This window comes from Musa acuminata, chromosome BXJ2-3 (assembly GCF_036884655.1).
Source record: "Musa acuminata AAA Group cultivar baxijiao chromosome BXJ2-3, Cavendish_Baxijiao_AAA, whole genome shotgun sequence".
NCBI classification, from domain to species: domain Eukaryota; kingdom Viridiplantae; phylum Streptophyta; class Magnoliopsida; order Zingiberales; family Musaceae; genus Musa; species Musa acuminata.
Genome location: NC_088340.1, coordinates 12,499,826 through 12,527,665, shown reverse-complemented (window position 1 = coordinate 12,527,665; position 27,840 = coordinate 12,499,826). Strand labels below are relative to the sequence as shown.

The following is a 27,840-nucleotide window of genomic DNA, read 5'->3' as shown; positions in this document are numbered from 1 at the left end:
CCACCACACCACTCTATCGGGTCACCGAGTCGGGTTCAAAGGCGAGCACCATACAAACACTTTACCACCACCACCTACAAAAGAGGCAATCTTGATTTTTCAGGTGCAGCATATAGATGCATCGATCTTATTATTATCCAAAATATATAGTATGAAAAGTCTACGCCACATGGGAGAAAACAGCAAGTTCCAGCATCAATATTTCAAAGATATCATATGCCATGTTAGGAACATGATGACAGGAAAGAAGCATCTAGAGTCACAACTCAGGCCGCCAAGCTCTTGGAAGCGATCTCATACACATTGTCTGATAGTCCATTTGCTGATATTATCATCTCCAGTTGTGCCTAAAAACAGGGAAGAGAAATAAATGAATTAGATCCTAATTGTCAAAAGCATGCAGTATGGACAGAGATATGTATGTGGCAAACACAACCTTATGACTTTTAGCAAAGCAGAAAGTTGGGTAGCAAATCTCAATTGCAAACACCTAAAGATCTAATTAGTAGATGTATTACAGCTTCAAATAATGGATCATATTTACCAACCACATTTAGTAGATGTATGAATGCAAAATGCCTAGTCAAGTTCATCTACAAAATGACATTTAACATGGTTGCCCATGCAAAAGTTATTAGCATGGTTGGCATGGCTGAATGATAACCAGAAATATATGTAAATCCAACTATGAAAAATATAAATTTATGTCTCTGTTGAGACATCCTAGTGGGTTAGTGCATTGTTGCACAAAGTGAATGTCATGTATGCTATTTGATGTACTAATTATTTCTTTCAATTTTCTTTTAAAATATATAAATTTATCAATCAATTTCACTTCATCTAACATCGATTGAGAAACCTAACCTAACCCGATCAGCCATGGTAATGATCTAATCTAACAAATATGTATGCTTTCCACCAGGGTTCGCCAAACTGGATACCAGACCCAACTCAAAGATTCATCAGGCCAATACGCATGGTATGCCTTACCAATCCGCACCAGTGTACCGACCGATTGCTAGTACGGTACATATCAAACCATACCAACATACTGACACACGGTACAGTGGAGCATACCGACAAAACAGTATGTATCACCCGTACCAATCCTTTGTCAAACCGATACATACCACATGTACTTGGTGGTACACTATTATACAAGGAACCTTGTCAATACATACTTATATGACCAATGTACCGACACGATATATTGATAAGTACCGGTGTTTCAGGGAGGAAGAAAAAAGGAAGAGGAAGAAAGAGGGAAGAAGAGCAGAGGAGAGAGGAAGAGGAAGAGGAGAAAGATTCACCTGAGACTTAACGGTGTGCTGTGAGGTGTAGTGAGGTCGTGATCACACCCCAGTCCGATCGCTGCCTACAAAGAGAAGTGTCGATCGTAGCATCGGACGCGACGCTCGTGAGCCACGACGCTTGCGTGAGAAGTGGGAATTAGGGTTTCCCACTTCTCTTATGCGGCAAATCAAACCGAGGTGAGTCCACGTACCGATCAACGCTCGGATCGATACATGTTGCTCGTTTCGTACCGATCTAGGCGAAACAACAATCTTTGCTTTCCACTGCTTCAATTCAATTTAGTGTCTATTTTTCCACTTTTTTCCAATTTACTTGGTGTAAATACAAGTTGTCAAAATTATATAGATCTCAGGCACGTTTAGCCACCTTGCCCATGAGACCTAACAAAACTGAACCAGCCAAGGGAAATAGTATCTCTCATTCAACGGCCAACAGATGACACATACAGCAAAATCTATTTCCACTATTTGGACCAAATTAATGTCACTTGTTTTTCTCCTTTTCCACGTTAATCACAAACTTCTTTTTCCACTATGTCCAAATCCTTTTTGCATTTGTAATTGTGCACCACTTGCACAACCAACAACATCTCAACCACTTTGTCAACTCTCTTATTCATTGACCTCAACATCCTATTTACCCACGCTCCATTTATTGTCAAAAAAGTAGACTATAAAGAAAATAGACATGAGAAAATTTGACTGGCAACAATTGATCCAAACCTTGCAAATCTGACCTAGCCTAATCCAGAAAGACCTGTTTGATCCAACATGATCATTCCGTGGGTTTATTCGTGGACAGTAAGGTATGACCAGTTGGAACATACAGGTTAGAGGGAAAAAATTTCTTAGTATTGAACCTAACCCAATCCAACCAGATCCAGCATACCCCCTTTTTCTCTCACGATACAAACATAAAGAATTGCCCAACCCACTAACCCCACCAACCCAACCAATTAAGTTGTCCGAGTCAGGGAACCTTGTTAAATAGGCAATTTAGGATGGCTTGGATCAGCTTTAGGTTCAATGCTGGAACATAGCCAAGGAAATTTTCAAATGTTGCTAATCTAGACAGGATTGACCCAAAGATACCATAACTAATCCAGCAAAGTCAGTAATGGATTAATGAAGAAAAGATGCACACCTTCAGTGCCCAAATGACAAAGATAAAGATGACCTGAACAAGTGAATTAAACCATTAGTTGAACAGTTTATTGCCATCAGCACTGACTGCCCCTTGTCATTATCATTCACTTGTAACTAAGTCAAGCAAATCGCAGCTCATTTCTACATTTGATTATGGTCTAGACTTTAGACACTATACATCATATAAACTCATATAAGAATCATAAATATTACTCACAATTCTGTCATAAATTATTGGCATCATAAGCACATGCAGAACACGGGCTATGACAAACCAATTGAGTACAAACACAATGGTAGGGACCCCTCCTTTTAGTTCCTAGTCTTTAAATGTGAAAACTTTGCATCACATCAGAAATTAGATAGTGAAAATTAATTATATTTTCTTGAAACAAAAAAGGCAAAAAAGTTAATCACCTTAGCAAGAGCTTGCCGGTGCTCATCATAGCGCCTCCACCTAGAGATGGCTGACACCATGCGAGATGCCACCTAAAATTTAATGAAGAAGAAAGAAACAACCAATTAAAGAAAAAAGCAAGAAGTCAAGAATATCAATGACATATGTCTTTACTGTAGCATAAGCAATAGCTAGACTTTTCCTACTACTACTAATCACCTGAGGGTTAATCTTGTCCAACTGTAACACTAGTTCTCCCAAAAATTTGTAGCCTGACCCATCTTTTGCATGGAAATTCACAGGTGAGCCACAAAATCCTCCAATTAGTGAGTATACCTGGAACACAACAAATGAATGTTCAGATTGTCCGAAGAACATCTCAAAATATGCTCCAAACCCAAAGAACTATCTGCTGGCACTCATTAACCTTGTTAGGATTTCGCAAGTCAAATGCAGGGTGGCTCAACAACTTTTGAACATTTATGACGTTCCCTGGAATGTCAGACATGGCTTGAAGAGCAAACCATTTATTCACAACCTACAAGAAGAAAATATAAGAACCCATGCTGCAGTATCAATTTTAGCCTATTATCCACAACCAAAGTCATGAAACAGACAGGGATCGTTGACGAAAGAACATGGTTGCCAACGTGACTCTACCAACAAGATTCTTACCAAAAAATCATGCTGCCACTTCGTATAGAAGTCAGATAGAACATCATCACGAACTTGACCTGCATTTTGGGCTATGGCAGCTAAAGCAGCAAATTGGTCAGTCATATTAGTGGCAGACTTGTATTCATGCAACGCAAGTTCTGTGAGCTCTGGATCATCCAATGATGCAAGATAAGCTGCATCAAGTGCAAAACAAGAAGCCTATCGGTCATCACATGTTAAAAGTTAATAATTAAATATTAATATTGATTAAACCTACCAAGAGATGTGTTCTTCAAAGCACGTTGGGCCATATTGTGATGGTCAAAAACATATGTCTCAGAGCTTCTGTTGTTTATCACCTGCAATAGAACACCACTTAACTATAAATTGCAAAAGGAAACAAGGTTTCTTTCTCTCATAGAACTATCAGCCAGATAACAGAGATGAAACGACTTCCAGAAATCGGAGTTAATAATTCTTGATGAGGAAAAAGTGAGACAATATACAGGGATCCATTGAAAAAAACACATATAAGATGCGATTAGAAAAAACTAAATCAAGCAACAACTTATTGACAAAGCCACCTATTTAGTGCAAGACATATACCCACGAAAGACACTAAAACAGACCACCTCCACTGAATTGAGCCAATTTCAACATTCTGACATTCAATTGGCAAATTTAGGAGTAAGCTTGTCTTTTTTATTGTTTCTATTTTTCTGAATTTGAAGGAAAGGAAGCTCCATATTAGCCAATATTTCACAGAAATGAACGAGCACTTCTGCTCACCCAAGGTTTAAAATCTCATTTCAATGCCAATACTGATTGCCTATCGGACTAGTATAGTTTCAGTACAAATCGATGTATGGACACTATGTAAGGGTTGATAGTGCCCGGACCAAAGAGTGTGAAAGGAGAGAGGAGGATAAGAAGAGAAGAAGTGGCAATGGATGAGGCGGAGACATTGAGGAGGAGGCAGAAGAGGGGGCAAGACAAAGATAAAAGAGGAAAGAAAAAAGATCAGTAGTGATATCTATTAAGATAAAAAGGGTACTGATACTGGACGATAAATAGCCCCTACCAAACCAAACCAGATGAAATAGCAGTCTCCATCTCAATTAATTAACAACATGGTAAATATGGACTCCTATCAACCAATACAAACAGTATTTTAGAGCTTGTGTGTACCAACCAAAAAGGTAAAAAGAATCTTTTGGGGAAATCTGAAAAGCAAGATGAAAAAGTTAATTTCCTCCTAAAGGATCCATGATTACTTAAAGTTAGTATACGTGCATTTATACACTTCAAAAGCAAATAGGCACTTTCTTCAAGGTGCATATGTAGAGCTTTATTCGCCTGTAGATTAGTAGGCAGACTGCACAGAGTGTACTGACTGATTTTTCAAATGATTAACAGAATTAGAACACTACCAAAACATCAGCAACTCAAAAATATATGTTCTAATGGGTTGTTAAACAACTTACTGTGGCTAAGAGATCTTGCTTCAGGTTGAGAGAAATCTGCTTTTTGATGAAGACGCGAACAGCATGAACAGCATCAGGATCTGCAACTGTCATCATGTCCATTATCTCCCCTTCACCGGGCAAAGTAATTGCCTTCGCAATAAATTCCTAAATCCAAATGTGTGTTATCGTGCAAGGCCCTGGAGGTGGAAAAATAATGAGCTTCAGTAAAATTAAACGTTATTTTACTTTGTCCAAGCTTGTGTTGCATAGAATGCATCTGATCCCTTCAACAAACTTTGGGTTCAGACTCAATGATTTGTTTTGCTGGAAGTCCGCTACAAGACTTAACATCAGTTTGCGTGCCAAAACTTGACCAGCCTCCCATCTAGGAAAACATTGTATACATTTATTATAAAAATAAAAGTCCAAGATACAGGCTCTCGTAATTAAGATTAGAAATAACAAAAATTAAGGGGTTACCTATTAAATTCATCTGAATCATGTGCTAGCAAAAAGAATAAATCACTATCCGTAAGGTCAGAATCAAGACGAATTGGAGCACTATAATTCCGTAATAGTGAAGGAATTGGCCGTTCAGGTATATTGGCAAATACAAACTCTTCTTCCTTCTGAAATATCCACAGTGCAAATTTCGAATTAATCACAAAACAAGCAATGAGCCAACTCAGTCACACAAGTAAAACAATTATGCTGGTTTGAAAAGAAAAGTACTATAGGCCCACATCATTCCAGGCCTCACAAACAAAAATTGAAGAAAATAGCAGAATATTATAATGTTTAAGATGTGGCCTTCACACGTAACAAAATCCTCTATTATTGACAATTCATGATTAAAGTAAACGAATAATAAAATCTTGCAAGTTAGAGAGACATCAATAAGCATAGAGCTCTAGGAAATATATTGCTAGTGATCTCATACGGGGCAATTAAAAAGAAATGTACACACATTTATTCAAAGGAAGATTCGTGAGAAAGACCACGAAGCAGTCTAACCAAAAAAGACTGATTCTAAGCCACAATCAGGAGAAGAAATTGTTCAAATTCAAAGTCAGAAAGGGTATACATAAAAATATTCAGATAACTCAGGTCATAGCATTCATGTAATTGCTCTGGATCAGTCTAATGGCCCAGTTCAAGTCTTTATTTCCTCCTTTTCCAGGCTTAGATCTATTTGCAATCTGCAATTTTGTACTCGTTCAGATTCAATTAAAGTTTCAAAGTTCGGTTTACTTGTTTGTATTATTTAATTTTGGATTTAGTGATTTGCCATCTACCTCTTTCTCACTTTGATGGTTTCTTTCAGTTTACTTCATTCACTTGGAAGAAAGAAGTATCTACCAAAGCTAATTAGTTCAAACTAGATGTTGCCCATGTCAAAAGCCACAATCTAGTTCTACGTATTCCAGTCCAGATGGTAGTCATATATTAAGGTCATATTACCAATATGGCTAGATCCAATTTCCTGTCACATGCAGCTTAATGTGTGAATTGGGATAATCCTAAAAAGAGAACTAATACAAAAAGAACTCATACTTGTCAGATAACTCAATGACCTATCTTGTCAAAATTGCAAGTGATTGAAAAGAGCCTGCTAGTTCCTAGGGCTTACAAAGATTAACATGATATATTTATGAAACAGTTGTCCTTTTACAAGCCCAATTCACATCTTCAGTTGGTAACTTTCCTTGGCTTGCATTACATACTGAATAATATTTTATAGAAACCCTATCTTGCTTCATGATATTAGTATCTGTTCAGTCGTGCTTGCTCTTACACCAAATAGACCATATCATAATCATTGACTTCCCCGTACATAACAAGATATGAAACTTGCCTGCATACACTGAGGAAAGTGCATGAAAGGTTCACAGGAGTATACGCACCAATTTTTGTGCTGACTAATTTTTCTTCTTCAGCCATTTTTCTCTTCTCCCATCTCATGGCTCCTCTCGGTCCCACACTTTTAAGACTCCTAAGTTTATACTCAACCACCTAGCCATACCAAGCTAGGTAATTTTTTTCTCATCATTTGAAGCTGGAAAAATCTGACCAGTTAGAAGCTTTGCTTCTTACAACATTTCAATAGATCTTGCATGTTGATTTCAGCCGTATCTACCCAAAATCAACTTAGAAATGGGATTTCAAGAAATAGTAGAAAAGGTCACCGACAGGTTTAAAACCAGCACCAGATACCAATGGTGACTTATTTTGCTGCTCAGAAGAAGGATATTAGCAAAAATATGATCTACAGCTAAAAAATTGAAAGTCTCCATTGGGTTTTCCATGCCGCGGCATGTCACCTGGTAAAGGTGGTACATACCAGTCCGATAGGGGACCGATACGCAGACCACCCTGTACCTGGTGGTCTATGTTAAATGACCTTATATTGCCCGATACAGTGTACCAGTCGAAACGATCGAAATCCAACTACCAACCTGTACCGATCGACAACAGTCGGATTTCAACCAATATCGATCAAGGGCCAAGATTGATTTGATTCAAACAGTCCATTTGACAGTTTGAACCAGTAAAAAGGGTTTTTAAACCCTTTCTACCCCTCATTCTCTCTCCTTTCACTCTCTCTAACTCATCTACTCAATGACTTTCTCACTCACTTATTTCTCTCATTTTCCAATTTGTACTCTCTTAAACTCGACAAAACTATGATTTGTGGATTGGACCAAGCTAGGGAGGCTAATTAGGGAGGATTAACACCTAAGTTAGAGGAAGAATTCTCTAATAAAAGATAAGTATGTTTTCTCTTGATTTTTGATGACTTTTGAGATGATTAAGTCTATTCTATATGCTCAATGTCTAATATGTTGTTTGAGGCCTTTATGATGGTAGAATAGTATTAATTAGAGAATAGTTAAGGCCTTTAATGCTGTGATTAGTGTCTATAATGCTTTTTTTTAACTAGACACATTGGGTCAAATCTTTGTATTCATGTATATTAGGATGATTTACATGTTTGTGATGACAGAATAGATTTAATTAGGTTTTAATTAAAGTTTTTAATACTGTAATTAGTGTTTTTAATGATGATTTAATTAAAATTAACTATGATTAGTGTGTTTAACATGTTTATTGTGGTAAAAGAGGACTAATTAAGGATTAATTAACTATGCTAATAGTTAATACTGTGATTAGTGTATTTAGTGTTGATTTAATCAAAATTTAACTCATATTGGGTAGGTTAAATGTCTTTAATGCTTATCAGTGTTTAACATGTTATAATAATGAAAGAGGAATAATTATGAAGTAATTAACTATGTTAATACTGTGATTAGTATATTTAATGATGTCTCATCGTAATTTGACCTATATTGGATCAAAACTGTTTCGAAATATATGGAACGACAGTCCGGAATGTACCACAAAGCTGCTCCTCAAAGCCCATAAAAGATATGCACCATTATTTCATAATTTAGATTATTTTTGCTAAAATTATATTAAATTTATATTTATTTTCAACTTAAAAACCCTAATCTAACTTTTTTTCTATTTTTAAAAAATTTTGGAGTTATTTTTTGCCCTTCTTCTATGGCATCAATATGCCCCACCATATCAGCACATGGTACACTGGTATGAAGCGGCACATACCACGCCACCGGTTAGTTGGCACACTAGTTTGGACCGGTAAGGTGAACCTCTCCGAAAACCAAGGATTTCTCAAAACATCACCACCATAAAAATTTGTAATTGCACCATGTCAAATGCTGCACAACAATGAAACATCAAAGAGGCACTTTGGACAGTTAGAATCTCAAAAAATATTTCCAAGCTGTAGGATTCAAGTATCATTATATCAAAGTTCGATGTTATATAGTTGTTGCATATCATCTTCAGCATAATATCTACCATAATAAACTGTAAAACGAGATTATTGATGTTTGACCCACTGAAATGACATGATTCATTTAGTAAGTCAACCATCAACAAGTATTTAAAAAATTTTGAAGAAAGCTTGTGACATCAAACCATGATCTAGGGTCTAGAATCATACAGAAGGTCCACAAAAGATGAACATAAAATAATTCTTGGCTAACCTTTTTAACATGAAGAACAGTTTTCCACACGGGTTGATCATTTGATGAAATTGTCTGCTGCACTCCATCACGATAAACACAAGTAAGGGGCATGTCCTTTCCACTTGAGTCAAGTAGCCCAAGAGCTATAGGTATAAACATAGGTTCTTTCACAGGTTGACCAGGAGTAGGTGGCACTTCTTGACTAGTAAGGTAAACAAATAAGTTGGTTAACAACATCCCTATAACTATTTCCAGTTATTGGTGAAGTATATATGAACTATGAAGCATTGTTGAGTTGCAGGAAATTATTGAATGGAAAGAAGATGGAACTCCACAAAGAGGAAAGAATAAAATGAGAACAGAAGGTGTAATAAGGTCTGCCGTACCGAAGCGTACCACCCGGTACACCGGTACCATACCGTACCGAGCCCGGGTCGAAATTCCGATACGGTACGGTATGGCGGACCTTGGTAATAATAACACTTAACATGAACTGAAAAAACACACCATGTAGATCAAGTGTCACCAATTAATTTCAAGCAGCATACCTATAGTACTGCAAGTTACAGAGTACAGTGACAAAAAAACAGAAACCTCACTATAAAAAGATATCATAAATAAAACATTTGATTGGATAGAGCAATAACATTTTGCAAATCAACATGATCAATGGCAAGAATCACTATGCCAGAAATAAAGCATAAACTATAAAGAAATTTGGTTGTACAGTGAATTTATTTACCTGAACTTCAAAGAGTACATCTGAGCATCAGGATCATATGAAGAAGTAACCCTTACTTGAGGCGTCCCAGCTTGAGAATACCTAGTACACAGTTCACTGTGGATAAGGAACTGATGCCAAAATGAATACAAATATAGGAAGACATGGGTATCGCACATACCATAATAAGAAACTAGAGAGATCTGCATCATTTGCATCACACATGGCAGCAAAAAAATCTTCACAGGTCACTGCTTGTCCATCATGTCTCTTAAAATATAGATCCATGCCCTACAAGCACAAAAAAAACTCGATTATTCTTAATGACCAATCAAAATCACATAAGGTAGGGGACAAAAGAAAATGAGACGAGGAATCTGGTTATGCATAACAAGAAAAGGACGAATATAGCATAATCTAGGTATTGCTAAAGTCAAGGTATCAGATACCGGTCGGGCCTTTATGTATTGACCGTTATTTGGCGGTCTGATAAAGGACCAGTACTAGACCATAAAGGTTAATACCAGTGATATTTAATTTTGTATTTTATACCAATATACTGTCTAGTATACTGGTTTGAACCAGTCCTACTAATTACCACAACTGGTATGACTGAGGCTAAAATCCTTGGTTAAAGTATACAAAGACTCTCATTAGAATGCAATTCAATTTACTTATGTATCCAACCATTCAATGTAAATTTTATAAGTAACACATTCAGTCTAATTGGAGCTATGTAGAACTGTGAATAAAAGGAAAAAAAGTAATCATAACCACACCTTTCGAAACCCTGAACTTCCAAGCAAAGTTTTATACATTCTAACAACTTCAGCACCCTACAATGAAGATGAAAATTTAGTACTATTTGTTCTTCACTTATGGAAAAATAAAATAATATGATCAGGTGTAGGAAGACAAACCTTTTCATAGACCTGCAGGCAACATCAAACAGAGAAAATTTAAATCATTTAGCAAGTATTCACGATATAGAAAAAAGGGTCAAACAAACTGCTATTCTGTATGTGAGATGTAAAATTTACCGTTACTGAACATTGGATTCACACGAGCCCCAGATCAATGGATATGGAAAGATCACAAACAAAAAATGTTAGAATCAATCTTCAGATCTTTGAGGAAATTACCAGATACAAAATGTCCAAATCCTATCAAATGACAATAGAAAGATGAAATCAAAAGACTTACCAGTGTAGAAGTTGTCCATCTGCCAAGAAATGCCAAACAGATGTTCAAATTTTCATATAGAAGTGATAGAAAAAGATAACAGAGTAATAGAATATCTAACCTTGATATATGAATGTGGCCGGACTGGGTGTGCCATTGGTCCAGCATCCTGGGATTACTAAGCATTTAATGCAGTGCAAAACTTAAACATCAACTAATAATAAACACTATAAATTGTCAAGAAGTGTTCCATATACCTAGAGGGCAGAAACATTCAATACAAGTACTTCTGTTACATGTGATCTAATCAGTGTTATTTGCCAAGACTATATCAGAAAACTGTTAGGGAACCACAAACATAGTCTAATTTTCAAAAAGTGAAGAAATATAAAGTTGTTCCTTCCATGGTGATCTTTGTTGTAGTCCATGTTAAGAAAATGAATTATGTATGTACTGAAGGCAAAAAATTGATGTTTCTAATATCACCATCGTCAAATCCATAGTTTCTTATCTGAAACTGATCCATGTGATAGGAAAATTGAAATGTAAGGAATATCAAAGAGTGGGAAGATCAAGTTTAGTGACAGTGCCACAAATGTAGAATGCTTTCAAAAGGACTTAGTTAATTACAGCCAACATACAGATATTTTAGTAGCCCTGTCATAATAGCAGTTTATGCTACAGAAATGTTAGGTCTTTGTATCATGATTAAGACAACAAAGATCTTATGGATACTATCAAAAGTCATAACATTTCTAGTGGATAAATAAAGGTTAATAATGAAAGCAATAATCTGAGAGAAATTCAAATTCATTTTGTGAAAGAAGGGTTTTTCATTTCCTTAGCCTGGACTACAACAAAGATCACCAGCACCATGAATTAATGATTTTCATTTGCACCATGAATCAATGATTTTTTTTTTTTCAAAAGGAACATTAGCAATGATGAAAACATTAAGCACATGACTGGAAAAGCTCGAGAAGAAATAATACAATTAAAAATTGGATCCTGTGCTTGATACAGAGCTGCTCAAAGCAGAAAGCAAGAGTCTATTTGCATAGTTCCTAAAACTTGAACATGAGAATCATCTACTCCGAAAAAATAACTTGTATGAAGGTTAAGAAAACAGACTTTATTAAGTCAGGAGTTTGCAATTGGTCTTGACCTATCATTTATTGAGATGTATTGGAGTAAATTTTCAAGTTACATGTCATTTGCAATCTTCACAGACTCTCATGCTCTATAAACAATTTCTTAATGTATGACTATAACTACAAATTATGTAAATTTAAAAATTCCTACCTTTGTGAAATAACATCTGAAAAGCTAAATTCTACAAGGAAATCTCTCACATCTTGTTTTAGTCAAGTTGCAAGCTACAGAACAGCATTCTCGCAGGTACTTCAATATATTAAACTACGAGAAGACAGACAAAAAATTGAAACGCATATCATAGAGAAAATATTTGGAGCAATCATTTATGACAAAAAAGACATAACAAAGAGACAAGTTGAGAAAAACTTCTTCATAGAGTGTTCTTTCTACAAATATAAGACATGTACAAAATGAGTTGCAATGCTTCCCAAAACCACAGCCATCTCCAAATTTATCCGATGATTCTTGTCACCAACCTCAAATACCACTATATAATCCCTTGCATTGGTTGTGTGGATTCTATTATTGCTTTGTAGATACAGCTGGCCAATGGTTGTTACCAAAATGCTTCTCCAAACAACTCAATAATCATCAAAATGACTTGAGGTGTATTGTTTTTCAACAGAACAACATTAAAAGAATCTTTGTACTCCAACAGACTGGGTATATTTATCTGGAAAAACCTCCATTGAAGGCGCACAGAATTTGTTTAGCTAGACCCAAAAATAGCCCCATGGGAGAATGAAAAGTTCTAAAATAAGAGAATATAGAAAGATAACCACATGAAAATAATAACAAAAAAAATTAGATATTTTCATGCAAACAAATTCACATTTGGTTCATCCCCCTACTTCAATGGTTATCAGTAGCATGGCAACCAGATGTTTTAATAGTAAAAAAATGTATGGTTTACCACATAAGGACTAAAAAACTAGCCCCATAGATGGTAAGCATCATGGCCTAGAAAAATGCAACGTTGACTACGACTAAATGAGATAGGCTTTCATCTTCTATGTGACCATTAATTCCACCCAACAGATGCATACAAATGTGTATCCTCAATGAAAAAAAAAATCATGTGAATGCATCTCAGAAACAACACTAAAAGTATATGAACCTGTGGGAATTGATAATTCCTCAATCTTGAAACATCAGCAATGCGCTTAACCGTCCGGCTGCCCATGTCAGATGAAAACTCCTGCCAACATCAGTAAGATAAATTAGTTCAGCTAATTCATCTAATTGGAGCCATAAGGCTCACAAACCAAAGATCACATTAGAGGTTAAAGCGTCAAGGAAAGAGGAAGCATCACCTGGTCTCTAAAGACAGTAAGACCTTCTTTTAGACTTAGTTGGAACCAGTCACGGCACGTGACTCTGCAAACATTTCAGCATACTCAAATTTTAAATGGCATTTAACTAAAAACCAAAAACCTACCACTGTAGTCACATTTTTTGTCAGGAGCATTAAAGGCTAGGATATGAATCATGTTGACACAGGTACCAAACTTTGGGGGACACCATACAGCAGAAGATGGAATATATCTCCACAGAGACCAATACTACCAAGCAGTTGAGAATTGTAATCCAAATCTGAGGAATCACTAACTTATAAATAAATATGTAAATACTAAGAGGTGATCAAATTGGGCCTTCACCTACTGGCTTGTTCTCTCCTAACCTCGAATAGGCTTTGGGTTTGAATCCTTGTGGAGTGTACCCAAGTAACTGCAGTAGGTAATTCCTTAGGTAAGCAATACACCATTATTGAAAAGGGTGATCATACGCAGAAGGTTGCTACCAATGAAGGGTCTGGGGTGGGTCACTATACGTGGCCTTATCCTGCAAGGACAAAGGTTATCCCCATGACTCGATCACTGGTGAACAATCAGAAGGGAGCAACCTTAGTATAGCACCAAGTATTGCCCTCGGTCATCCATTATTCCTTTTTGTCCTTTTAAGAGAGGAAATGCATACAACAAAGACAAGAGTGACATGAAGAAACTGGAGATACCTGTTTCCAGTCCAATTATGGAAATACTGCAAATTAACAAGTTAAGAAAACACATCAGCATCTTCTTTCTTCACATGATTAATAACACCATCCTATAAACATCATAAAACAAAGAAATGAAGTCTACCTCGTGACCAATCACTCCCAGAATTGCAGCATAATCTCCATCTGTAGCAGTTTCTGGTGATGCCAAGACAAGCTTAGAGTTGAATATCTGCAATTTACATATTAAATGTCACTAAGCATTATAAACAAAATGTCCCTTAGGTAAATAAGCAACAAAGTTCCAAAATTCACACATTTAAGCTCTTGTTTTCCATGGCACCCCTGCAAAACAATAGAAACTATAGTGTGTTATTCTCTGATAAACTAAAAATTGGCAAGTTCAATGATGGTATAGGATGATTGGAGTCTACAGTTCTCAATTAAAAAGATACAGAACCTATCATATCCCTAATCATCATCTAGTTTAAATCATAAAATTTACTGAGCAGAAAGCTAGCTGAACAGCTTACATATTAAAATCAGGAACAGCCACAATGTTGAACAAATCAAGATCATATTCAAGACCAAATACCTGTTTGAACAGAACAATACAGATCAGTTCCACAACATCCAATTAGTTGAAAGATTCAATATCATCAACACCACAGAAGGAAAAAACAATACTAACATCCTCATCCCACTTCATAGCTGCTTTAAGGGAATACATAGCATGGGCAGTTTTGGGTACATCCTCTGAAGGGGTCCAGATCCTCAATTTTACCTCACGGCCAGAGTGGGTAACAAATTTATCATCTCTGCTTTCTAATTGTCCAGCAACTAATGCAAACAGATAGCTTGGTTTTTTAAAAGGGTCTTCCCATAAAGCATAATGTTTTCCACCCTATACAGAACATGTTATAAATTATAAGTTCAACAGGACAAAAAGTCATTTCATAATTTCTTGTATCAGAGAACAGATACCTCAAGATCGCCTTGCTCTATCAGATTCCCATTAGATAAAAGCACCGGATAAAGAGTCTTATCAGCTACAATTCGACAAGTGTATCTTGCCATCACATCAGGGCGATCCTGACAAAATATTATACATCAATAAGTAGCCCTTTTATGTCAAATAAAACTTTACTATCATGTATAGTAGCAATAGATTCCTTATTGTCTATGCACTACACTACATAAATAAAGGATATGCCAGTTGCAAATATTCAGATACATGCATAGTTGAATTTAAAATTTGCACTACGTTAAAATGATTTTTATGTAAATTTAATAATAAATGAAATAACCTGATAAAAGGTTATTTTCCGAAACCCTTCAGCTTCACATTGTGTGCAAAAATTACCAGAAGACTTGTAAAGGCCCTGCAAAAAGGAAAAGAATCAGCAGAACAAGAAGTTATATTACTAGAAATAAGATATTTCAGTAGTAATTTTACCTCCAAAGATGTGTTCTTCTGAGGATATATCTCTGTCACAATTTCCAGTATAAATGCACTGGCTGGTGGTGATGGCAGGGTTAGGTGATGGTGGTCCAAGTGAAAATCTTCTTTCTGATATCATATTAGAACCAAAGGAGATTAAAAAATGCACAATAGATCAACAATAACACAAAGCTGCATGCTTTTAACAACTTAGAAACATAACCATATGACTAAACAATACAGAAACATAAATAATACAACCATGCAAGGTGATTCTCATAAACATGAGAACTTTATTTAATGTATAAAGAAAAAGCTTTTCTGCTAAATAATCTTTTTGCTTCAATTTAGAACCACCACCTTAACAAGCAGAAGCACAGATGTCACCATTTTGAAGTGTAGAAAATAGCCTTTGGACTCTGCTCATGTGAGGTTAATTTCATAACTATTTAAATGACAGGTAGAATACAAAAAAGGATCTTAAATCTTAAACAATTTATTCTATTAGAGTATAGACTGCTACAGTATGTTATTATCAAACATATAGAAGTGCCAAATTAAAAAAATTTTGTCAGGACCTTTAGTAGATACAATCATACAACAACAACAAGCAGTGAGTCCCAACTTCAAGTCCATTAGTAAAATTATGCAATCACCAAAGAGACCATCATTCTGCTAAGATTGACAGCAGAGTAAGCAATGCTTGTGTAAAATGATTTAGCACAGAATTTCAATGAACATGCTCAAGTTCAATTGCCCACCAAACAACAATCCCCAGAATAGAGCTCTTCTTGCTACATTTTTTTCTCCTATTTATAAAAAAACCTATAGTAAACAAAGAGCCTACAGCACAAACTTGGTACATTAAAGCTTGTTGTTGTTGTTGTGGCTGCTATAGTAAATAAAGAAGCTGCACAATCTTCAATTTGACTAGTTCCCATGACAGATTGTAACATTGTCTTTTGACAGTAAAAAAAAATAAGTGGGAACTCTGCATCTTTATTCTAAAGCCATTACATTATTTAAGCAAATTAACTCAGTACATTAATCCTAGCACAGGTCTAGCCTTAGAATTATGTCTTGGCTTCATTAAGTGAATCTAGTCTAATTTAAAATTGTTTAATACTTTAATGTGTTGATCAGTGATTTCAATAGGCGCTCGGGCGCTCGCTTCATGTCCAAGCGCCTCGCTTCAACGAGGCGCCGCCTAGGCGCTCGCCTGAGCCCAGGCGCCGGGCGCTTCGGGCGAGCGCCCGGGTTAAACCAAGCGACCGAACCAGTGTTTTACGTCTGGTTCGGTCTCCGGTGCTTTAGTTGGTTCAATCGAACCAACTAAATCACCGATAGGCTCCCTCTCACGATTTCTCCGACTTCCCCAACCCTAACACTCGCGATTTTGCTGTCGAGATTTCTTCTCCGTTGTCGTTGCTCTCTGCTGCCACTGCCACTGTCGCTACTCGCCACTGCCACAATCGTTGCTCATCGTTGTTGTCGCCGCTTGCCGCTCGCAGCTCCCGCTCCCACTTCCACACCCGCTGTCGCTCGTAGCTCCCGCTCACGCTATCGCTCGCCACTCCCGCTCCCGCTGTCGTTGCCTTAGCAGCCTCGGTCTTCTCACACTCTTCTCACAATACTGTTAACAGTATATTAACAGTTAACTATATACTAATAATAGTATTTTTATTTATTAGATTAATAATATATTATTTTGATTTTAATACTATTAATTTTTATTTATTTAAAATTATTGTCAGGTTTCAGAATAAATGGCAAGTGTACAGAGCAACTCAATAGATTTGATGTAAATTTTTATTATTTTAATTTTTGAGACTTTTTATTAATATGACATTGTGATTTTGTATTCGATTTTCTTAATTTAATAGTATTTTTTTATTTAAATAATTATATTAATTATATTATATATTTTTATATTTTAGCGCCTCGTTTCGCTCAGGCGAGCACCTAGCGCCTCGGGCGTTTTTGGACCTTGGCGCCTAGCGCTTTTTAAATCACTAGTGTTGATTATTAAAGATAAAAATATGTCCTATTAACTTGCAGAGAAAGCAAAAATAACTAGGCATCCAAAATCCAGTGATTCACCTACATATGCAACTAATTGCAACAATTCACCAACTTTCACCAAATGTTGTTCACAATCTGTTGTTACTAGCTAAAAATGTACAATAGAAATAAGCTCTAAGAAACAGATGAACTTAGGAATTCCCAAACATAATGATAATGACAAATCACCTTCAATTCCTTTCCATCAACTTTAATTGATAATAGCTTAAGATCACTTCCATGAAGAACCAATGGACACGGAGCACCTAGTACCAATTACAACGGAATTAAGCAGTAGTATCAATGAAATATAGAGACAAATGAAGTCAAGATGTAGAGAAGAAGCATTTAAGTTTGATAGGTCAATATTGCCTGCAGGACCCTTGGGTCGAAGAGACAGATTAAAATGGCAATATTAATTGATAAGTAATTACCTTCAACTCTTGGCAAAACAGCAATTTTTGATGAGACTATAGTCTTGTCCTCCCCTAAATCAAATCTCAAATCAACCTGAAACAATTCAAGGCACAATAAAAAAAAACACTTCAAATGTGACTCTTCATTACAATAATATGCAGATGGAACACAAAATAAACAAGTGTAAAACTGGCAAGGAACAAAATCGTGAAGTAGATCACTTCAAAAAGCAGTTTAAAACAAATAGGACAGAAAAATTAGTTATGGTTGCAATTGTGGATTTCGTAGTGAACCAAATTTTGGTTCCCATTAAAAATCTAAGAGTTCAAGTTCAAACATAGCCTGAAGCCCACCAAGAAATTTCTCAAAACGGCTTATACAAATAGACTTGAGACAAGCCTTGACATCATAAGAACACCTAGGGTGACCAAAGTCACGAAAACATCCTCTCTGTTTGTAGGGAAAAGGCTGTATACAAGGGGAAGCTCTTACACTAGGCAACACAAGTAGAAAAATTACAGCAGACAATGGTTATTCTTACGAGTATGAAGATGCATTAATTCACCAGGGCAGAAAACAAACACTTCTTCGACTAGCTGGTACTGACCATGTCAGTATATTGTCCAATATACTTGCCAAGATGTAAAGTTAGAAAAAAAAATTGATCATGGTTTTAACTGGATTTATTTGTTGGCTAAAGCAAGTTTAGGACAACTAACAATTACCAGGAGCTCAAGAAAATAAAACAATAAAATGGGCAAAAACCACATCTCTCCCACAAAATTGGACCTCGATATATATTCTGCATTCAAAGATGCCCAAAATGTTGGCGAATTTATAATTTACTTAAATCTATATCAATCAGTTGAAAGGATTGACATTGCCACCTAAGGTAACATATCTAAAATATGTCCTATATCATTACTTCTCTCTAACCATATACAATACTCTCTACATGACATCAGTCTGCCTCATCATAAAACAAATATTTCTTTTATTTTAATGGTTCGTTTTTCATAACCATTATGCTTCATACAAAAGGCAAAAGTAAATATCCTGCTTAAGTGGCCAACCCTCAGGTAATAACCTAATATCACATGATCCTTAATGAACAGAGAAATTAATGAAACAATTAAAATATTGATATTGAAACAGATTCAATTAATACATTTGACAGTGTTCTGCTAAAGTTAATCTGTCATCAAACATGTAACTAGTCTGTTGGAGCAAAAGCATACCGTGTCAAACAGATAATCTGACATCTTGTAGTCCTTCAGAAAGATCTCTCTTGGCATATCCATCTTTGACTCCTCAGATTGTGCTGGTACAGGTTGTGTTGCAACCAAAGAAGTAAATCTTTTGCCACTTAACTTTAAACTCTAAAACAAAATCACAAAATCAAAAATCCAAGCACATACGGGTTAGACATTGAATAAATGAAAGCATCTCTTGCAGCATGATATCTTAGGACCATAAGTATTGACTTAACTTGAAAAGAATATCTAGCAGGTCCAGGCATGAAACAAGTTCTGAAAGTTGCCTCAGATAATTTAAGCACTTAGTAAGAGAATGCATTATATTGCAAAGACATTGATTAAAGAAAATAACAAAAGCGCCATAAATCCCCAACATTCCAGGTAGTCCAGATTGACAACTTTAACCACTTAAACTGAAATGCAGTTAAGGATAAGAGACGTGTTATTTATTTTCATCCATCTTATCTGCATAAGATGCTCATGTTATACGAAGTCGTAATTATAATATGCCAACGAGCATTCAAGAATAACTATTTGAATATTTTCCTATTCATAAATATGGGAAATCAAACAGCTTATACAATACTAAAGCAATCCAACCGTAGTCACGGTTTACTTCACTCGTAAAAATTAATTTACATCAAATTTACTTAATAAATTTAGCAAAGAGTGGATCTGAGGCCTTTCTAGTAAGAATATTCTTCTTTTGATAATGAAATATCTCACTTGCATACTATTGCTGCGCTGAAGCTTCCAAAAACAACAGAATTCCAAGCAAAATTAGTTACATAATGGCCAGTGCCAATGGCCTTCTGATATCAAGCATGAGTTATCCCAACATAAACCACAATAGATATAACAGGCAATACTTGATTAAGATGGACCAAGGTTCAACTAATTTACTATGAAAAAAGTTAAGTAACTAGATGTTCAAAAACCCCGTTTGGTGTGATCAAACCAAGGGGCTGCTATGCAGAAGATTAGAAAAGGAAGAATAACCTAGCGGTTCTCTCCCTCCATCCAAAGGCCATCTTGGTGGGTAGAAATACCACTCAACTTCTATGTCATTGCTTCTCCTTTTCATTCATATTCATTGGATCAAGAAAATTCACCAAAGTATCTAAATTTACTAATAGATAGAGCATACTACAGTCGAGTCTCTTTTCTCATTCCCTGAGAATCCATGAACACTAGATCGTAGGTACACTTGTGTCATCTTTTAAAGTCCATTTAGTATCCAGTATAGCTAATGACTCGTTGTTATCTAATACCATTCAACGATGGACAAAATTCATCATCGGTAGGTTAAGATCCTGGCCTAATCAACTTAAAGATACAGGCATTCCAACTCCAAAACCATAAACAAAACAATAAAATGCATTTTAGTAATAACAAATTCATTTCAAGGTTCAAACACGATCTAAAACTTATGGAATAGAATCTTATTTTACACCTCATCTGAGTTTTCTCCCTTTTAAGACCCACCATAATGACACGGACTTAGCTGGTTTTGCCTAAGTCGTGCGGCACCCTTGCGTGTCCGTCCGCAAAGGTCAGCCTCCCCGAAGCCTCCCATTGTCCCTTACGACCAACAAAAGAGAGAACGGGTTAAAGAGAACGCCTCAATCGAGATCCACAAGCAAACATGTCCGAAAAACACTTCATAGACAATGCAAATTACAAACAGACTTTACAAGCTCTGAACAGTGGCACAACAAAGGGTAAAATGGTCCATTACAGACCGAAAAGCTCTCGAACGTGTCCACATGACACAACTTTTATTTACAAGCCTAAAGAGGCCACCAACCCAACTAAAATAGGACTATTCTGCCTTCGGCCGCCCCTCTACATGTTGTACAAGGCATGAACATGCCAAAAGACACGGACATACATAAGCATTACATCAAACACCCTGTTTCGAAGTTTGTCCGTGACATTCTCCCCCACTTATCCCTTCGACGTCCTCGTCGAAGCCTTTGTGAACACTGCAACTCTTCGCCTTTGCTGAGTCTTCAATCTTCTGCTCCAGCTGCAATGCGCCTCCTGGCTCCCGGCTGCTCTCCGCTGCTGTTTTTGAGTAGTCGAACTTTTGATCCGCCATGTTGCTTCAACTCGCCAATGACTCTGACTCTGGTGTGGGGTTGGTTGAGTTGTGTTGATCCTCGTTGATTCCTGCGGATCCACCAAAATGAAGGAAAAGACCATCATTACTACGCCAGTCTCTCAAAAATTCCACATGCTGCTTGAACTGGGTGGATGCTTGTTGGAGCTTTAACGAGCATCGCCTCGCAAACTTCTGAAGTTTTGGGTCCTTCCTCCACAACATCTGCTCATTGACTCTTCTTTCAGTTAGTTGTCACATCCAAGTAGGTTCGCATCACTTCCACTTTCGATTGGCATTTCGTTGGGAAATGAAGCGGACAATCTACTCTCAGTAGCACTGATCACCATTGGTGAGGATTTGACAACTGTTGTCTTCCATTCTCTTCGAAGGGTCTTTGAACTTGTGCAGAGCTCCTCTGCTGGATAGATAAGAGAATTGGGGTACTCGGTTTCGCCCATTCTCTTAAGAGTTGAGAAGGCAAAGGTTACTTGACTTCGCCCGCCTCCTCGAGGTTATACTTCATGCATCGAGCTGGTTACTGGCCTTCGCCTACTCTTTGCTCACACTTCTGAAGCACTTGAAGTGTTTGCACTCCTTACATTGAGTTAGTTACTGTGATTCACCTTCTCAATGCCATTGAACTTCTGGAATGCAGGAAGTTTTCACCCCAACTTGGAGTAATTCTCTAATAGATGAGGTCGCCTCTGGGATTGTACCGTCTTCTCCATCAACCCTGCCGCCTACTCCACTGAATAGCAAAGGTACAGCACCACGTACTGCTTGCTTCGTTCCTTGGTCGTGCACTCTTGCATGACCCGAAGTCCTTCACTTACGGCTATCTTGATGAGAAACTTGTTGACACCGGTCTTATGAAGTTCCTCGGCCTCTGCCCTTCAGCCTTGTCTCGATACTTGGAGATTGCCTCTGCATGCTCCACCTCCTCGACCCCTTTCACGACCAAGCGCTCTCCCTCCATGAGAGCAAGGGATCAATGACCTTCACGGAAGTCCCGCCTCTGCGGTACCATGGCGCTGCCATGCCCATGGCACTACTATCCGTCGCCTCGCATCTCCATCCCTTTTCTTCACAATCAGTAGATATGCCTCCGTGACACTCCTCCGAGTCCACCTCCATTCTAACTGATTGCTTGATTTTGGGTAGCTAAGTCCCTCTGGACTCGTCGTCGCTTCCTCGCCCCTTTCGACCCCCTGCTTCAACACCTCTGTGTTCTCTAAGCAGTCTGTTTGGTCGATGGAAAGATAGACTGCAACTCCCATGCATGGCCTCTGCCATCACGTTGTAGGGTTTGCACCGATTCTGTTCTCCTTAGCTTTCTTGGTAGCAACGTTCGCTTACTCGGCCTTGTCCTCTGACTTGCCGGGCTCCCTTAAGCGAATATGAACTCTGGAGCAGTCCAACTCTCCAGCTGTTTCGATCATACCTCTGCATGATCAAGTCCCTCCCATGGAACTCACTGGTACTTGCATTCGAACTTTTTCCTTGGTGGAACACAACCCCCGTATGCTGATGACCCAGGTTTTCATCCGATGCAAAATTCGATGCACGCCCGGAAGACCCGCCTCTGCGATACCATGGCCTTCACTCCTTGAATCCATAGCCCTTCTTGCCGTCGTGTTGTTCACCGAAGTGGAGCTTCCAGTAGCTCCCGATCATACCTCCATATGATCCAGTCCCTCCCGGGACTAAGTCGTGTGTATCGCATTGCCACGAACTGTTCCACCACGATCCGCTGCACCATGTCGCCTCCTGGTGACATCTCCATTGCATTCTGATCCTTGTGGAATAAACTCGAATTGTGAACCCTCCATGTGTGGCCTCTGCCAATACATCGCAGGGTCTCCTCCACCTTCGATTTTGTTCGCTCCTTTGGCAATCGACCTTCATCCACCCACTCTTGGGTTACACCTAGATGAAGCACCGCTCTAGGACAGTCCGTCGCCTAGTAACTCCCGAAGTCCACCGACTTCACTATAATTTGTGTACCATTGTCTGGATCCTGGGCCTCTGCCCCTACAAGCACAATCTCCGCTGCGCACCGCTTCCTTCATGGCAACTTGAATGGCAACACTGTGGCATATTCTTCAAGAGTACCCGCCTCTGCGTCCTCTTGCCCCGTGCTAAGGCCTTCTGAACTCAACTTCACCTCCGCAAATTGAGTCGCCTTAGTTCCTCCATCAAATGCTCCTCCGAGATAAGGTGCATGTGCCCCGAAGCTCCCTTCGTCTTTGGCACCATGCAAGATGAGTCTGCTCCGTCAGAATGAAGGACCCATGGAACAACATGATCTTACTCTTGCCTCTACAAGAGTTCATGTCTTTGACCTCTGTCTAAGGAAAGCACTGTGCTTCTGCTCCATGTTCCAACTTCTCTGCTGGCTCCCTTCATGCGGCTTGGGTACTTCGCCAAGTTACACCCAAGTTGCTCCGCTCCTCGTTTTCGCATTGAGTCGATGGTGGCCCTCGTGCCCACCATTCCACGGGTCAGCCCTCCCTTGAGTCCGATCTCTACATCGACTCCAAGTGTGCCTTCATTTAAGTTGCTTTAGGTCGCTCCCCCACTTGATCTCGCAATGCATCCACCAATGCATTCTCTCAAGCAAGATCATGCGACGACTCCTCGCCGCTTGCTCAGTCAATCGAGCTTCGTGGAGTTGTTGTTTGTTGAGGTACTCCTCCTCAACTCGTGAGGTCCGTCTCACATGATTCTCCCTCTGGAGAGCCGGGACTTATCCCTCCTGGATAACTATCCCATTTGAGCAACATCTCTCTTCGTTTCGGAGACCACCATCCCCTTGGACTACTCCGATCTGCTGAACAAACTGTGCATTGTTCTGCCTCTTGCAAACGCACTTGCTAGATTGCGCCTCCACGTCAATACAGCCACCACTGCACCCCCTCAAGGCCTAGCAACATGCTGAACTCGTTGCACACTTCAGCCTCCTCCGGACGTATCCTTCGCATGCCGAAGAGAAAGTTTCAATGCTCCATGGCGCCGAGTCTCGACCGCCTTGGGATGGCCACGAACATTCCATCGTCCGCATACAAGCCCATGCATGAGTACCGAATTCTTCGAGTTAGCAATTCCCCTCACCTCTGTGAGCTTTGCACAACTCTTTCGGTCGCTGAACAACTCATTCCACTTTGCATGGTCTCATCCTTTGCCAAGCGCCTCGCTTGCCTTGAGCACCATCAAGTAAAGTTGTCAACGTTGAGCCGTAGCTCAAACTCAGCCATCTCAACCTTTGTGCGCTCCGCATTCTTCCAAGCTTGCCTGTTCTCGTGGTGCCTCTTGCGCGAAGGGTTGGTCATTCCTCTGAATGCCAATGTTAGATGCCCACTCCTCTGAGCGACTCTTTTCCCTACATATCCATGCCCGTTTTCTCTCAAACGGTCGCGCGTGTGCTGACTGCCCTCAACGCAGCCCCACTAGGTCCCCCACGTTTGCATGTCAAGTGTTTCTATGAGTGCTTGTCCCGCTCTGATACCATATGACACGGATTTAGCTGGTTTTGCCTAAGTCGTGCGGCACCCTTGCGTGTCCGTCCGCAAAGATCAGCCTCCCCGAAGCCTCCCATTGTCCCTTACGACCAACAAAAGAGAGAACGGGTTAAAGAGAACACCTCAATCGGGATCCACAAGCAAACATGTCCGAAAAACACTTCATAGACAATGCAAATTACAAACAGACTTTACAAGCTCTGAACAGTGGCACAACAAAGGGTAAAATGGTCCATTACAGACCGAAAAGCTCTCGAGCATGTCCACATGACACAACTTTTATTTACAAGCCTAAAGAGACCACCAACCCAACTAAAATGGGACTATTCTGCCTTCGGCCGCCCCTCTACATGTTGTACAAGGCATGAACATGCCAAAAGACACGGACATACATAAGCATTACATCAAACACCCTGTTTCGAAGTTTGTCCGTGACAATAAAGCATCCATTCAATTCAAAAGCTTGATTGTGCTAACCGGTAAATGAAAAAGTGAGATTGTCGCTTACGTTGGATGTATCATGTATGGTTATGAGATGTAAAATGACATATTTTAATCAACCTGCAAAACACTAAGCCATATAAAAAAGATTAACGATGAGAAAGCTCACAGGTGAACACGATGGTAAGAGGCCTCTGCACCAATATGAACCCTAGAATTCCAAGAAAGTGTTAGCAGCATATTCCAGATGATGCAGCAGTAGATGCAGATGCCACAAAATTGAAAAGGTAACCTCGACCTTAATGTTCAAATTGCAATTATCGTGATTATTTGTAAAATAACTATTTCTTGGAGAAGATAAAGTTGAAAAGCGAAGTGGATGCTGAAGCTGCAAAGGTACAAGGAGATTGACCTCAGCATACAAACTTATGGAAAGTGTAAATAAATTGCAAAGAACCAAAAACCAAAGTTTGCATGAAAGTACACGTTAATAAAAAGCAAAGTTTAATCCATATGAAGCAGTAGTATTAGGAACGTTGTAGCAAAATACTGGTTTCAGTAGCACAAAAATTGGAAAGAAAGAACATCCATGTGGTTTGGCCAGCTAAAATATCAGGAAAACATTATGCAAGAACTGTGTAAATTTCTCAAATATAATAACTCTACAAGACTATATCCCCCTCAACATCCAGGCTGAGTCCCTGATCTTTAGCATTTTAATAGCCAAGCAAATTCAAGTAAAAGATATTGGAAAAATTACATCTTATATTGGCAAGAACACAGCATGAAGAACTATCTTGCAACTTAGTTCCACAACAATATAGGCAGTAAATCATGAGTGGTTATGAGTGCAATCCAATTGAGCTGCAAAGTTTATGAAATAATATTTATGGACATGAATCAACATTAGACCGGCCACATATTTCTTCTATGCCATATGATGTCTCAAAATGTACCATGACAAAATCCAGGCATTCTGATAACATGCGATGTTACCTCACACTCAAATAAACTAATAGATACCTACAATGATAGGAAATGACAAAGAAGCCATGAAAGTTACAACAATTTAACCACTTTACACCAACCACATATAGATACATATTCTACAAAGACCACAGAAAAAAGACTAACAAACCGTGACATAAAATGTTTAAACCCAAATTTATGGTAGTACTTCCATCGAGTTATTGTAAACCAATTCAAGTTTCTCTAAAGGGAGTGTTAGCAATTTTCCCACTTATGGGTTAAATGCTCTAGTCAAAGCTCAAATATAGTCTAAAATCAATCCATACGACAGTGCACATGAGGCTCGGTTAGTGGTTGCTCCACACTGCGATATATCTATATCCAACATTAGGTCCTTTTTGATATCATTGGTCAAAACCCAATTTAACAGAATAACTGACCTTTTAACTAAATGAGTCTAAACGACTAACCAAAAAATATTTAAGCATAAGACAACGTTAGTATGCCCATAAAGCCCTTTTAAACCAATTCAAGTAGTTTATAGTTCAAGTCTCCTGACACTTCTAGGGCTAAACAGGGTCGTTACCTTTAGAGATGATATAAGGTAGAAAAATCCACAAAAGCACATTCCAAATAATAGTTACTACAATGATTAGAAACGGCAATACACGAAGCAAGTTTAGGTTAAGGTTTCTAAAGGCAGCTTTTGGAAAGCACGTCAGCAAGATGAACAGATTCGGACAATTAGGTGGTCATTGTTCAAACAAAACAAAAATAAAAGTGCAAGAACATGAAATAAAGAAAACAATATTTACTGGAAATCCATTATAATTTCATAATATAGTCGACAGGACAAGGGAGTAAGCGAAATTATTTCATACGAACAACCAAACGGTAAATTGCAACTCGAAGAAAAACCTAATCACAAAAATATTCAACGTTAACACAACAGCCTAATGAATAGTTAAACTGAATGCACTCTAATAAATGTTCTTGTTTACCTAAACCAACGAACGTTCATTATCTAATCCGAATAAACAGCAAACACGAAAACAGAAAAGGAAGAATACAACTTATAGCACGAAAAGAAAAACAAAGTTCACATGCGACATGAACCATCGGGAAAAGAAGAAATTGGGTTCAGATTATCACATGAAAGGAAGACAAGACGCCGAGAAACCCATTCTTTACCAAACTCGAACCTTTCCACGGGACTACCAAACGAGCCATTTCGACCGAGACACGCATCACCTAATTCTGCTAAAAAGAACCAAATCAACGCCCCAGATCAAGAAGGAAGAAACTGACGGTCAGTCAATGCAAAGGAGAAAGAAGAGTTGCGATCTTCGGATAACACGAGTATGGACGAGATGAATCCAAGACCGATCACACAAGACGACAAATCCGCATAGATAGCGTAGGAAACCAGATCGTTTGAGCGTTAATCAAAAGAACACTGATCAAGATTCCATGATTTCTCTGAAATTACCTCGACGACGACGAGTGAGGAGCTGATCGCCTCCGCGGGTGGAAGAATGGGGGCGCAAT

General features: G+C 38.3%; 1 protein-coding gene across 1 annotated transcript; it reads right to left on the bottom strand.

The window, feature by feature from the left end:
* Positions 1 to 91: 91 nt before the first annotated feature.
* Positions 92 to 27,840, bottom strand: LOC103973393 (puromycin-sensitive aminopeptidase). Its single transcript, XM_065099223.1, has 34 exons — positions 27,782 to 27,840; positions 27,445 to 27,549; positions 25,616 to 25,711; positions 25,493 to 25,534; positions 19,243 to 19,383; positions 18,022 to 18,097; positions 17,777 to 17,853; positions 15,542 to 15,655; positions 15,393 to 15,467; positions 15,070 to 15,177; positions 14,777 to 14,989; positions 14,619 to 14,680; positions 14,403 to 14,430; positions 14,231 to 14,317; positions 14,104 to 14,129; positions 13,403 to 13,466; positions 13,207 to 13,287; positions 11,056 to 11,103; positions 10,956 to 10,974; positions 10,793 to 10,797; positions 10,673 to 10,684; positions 10,532 to 10,588; positions 9,934 to 10,043; positions 9,774 to 9,854; positions 9,050 to 9,233; positions 5,460 to 5,608; positions 5,226 to 5,364; positions 4,998 to 5,144; positions 3,791 to 3,872; positions 3,532 to 3,707; positions 3,284 to 3,394; positions 3,076 to 3,192; positions 2,877 to 2,948; positions 92 to 347 (listed from the first exon to the last, which is right to left on the bottom strand). The coding sequence occupies exons 2-34, from the start codon at positions 27,538 to 27,540 to the stop codon at positions 267 to 269; spliced, it is 2,976 nt and encodes a 991-aa protein (XP_064955295.1). The 5' UTR covers positions 27,541 to 27,549; positions 27,782 to 27,840; the 3' UTR covers positions 92 to 266.

What these genes read in the sequence shown, in the direction of transcription:
- LOC103973393 (XM_065099223.1), bottom strand. Translation starts at nt 27,540, where the DNA reads ATGCGTGTCTCGGTCGAAATGGCTCGTTTGGTAGTCCCGTGGAAAGGT. An exon ending in TAGAGCAAGGCGATCTTGAG is followed by an intron (nt 14,990 to 15,069) that starts GTATCTGTTCTC and finishes TGTTCTGTATAG; the next exon opens with GGTGGAAAACATTATGCTTT. An exon ending in GAAGTTCAGGGTTTCGAAAG is followed by an intron (nt 10,044 to 10,531) that starts GTGTGGTTATGA and finishes TTGTGCTTGTAG; the next exon opens with GGCATGGATCTATATTTTAA.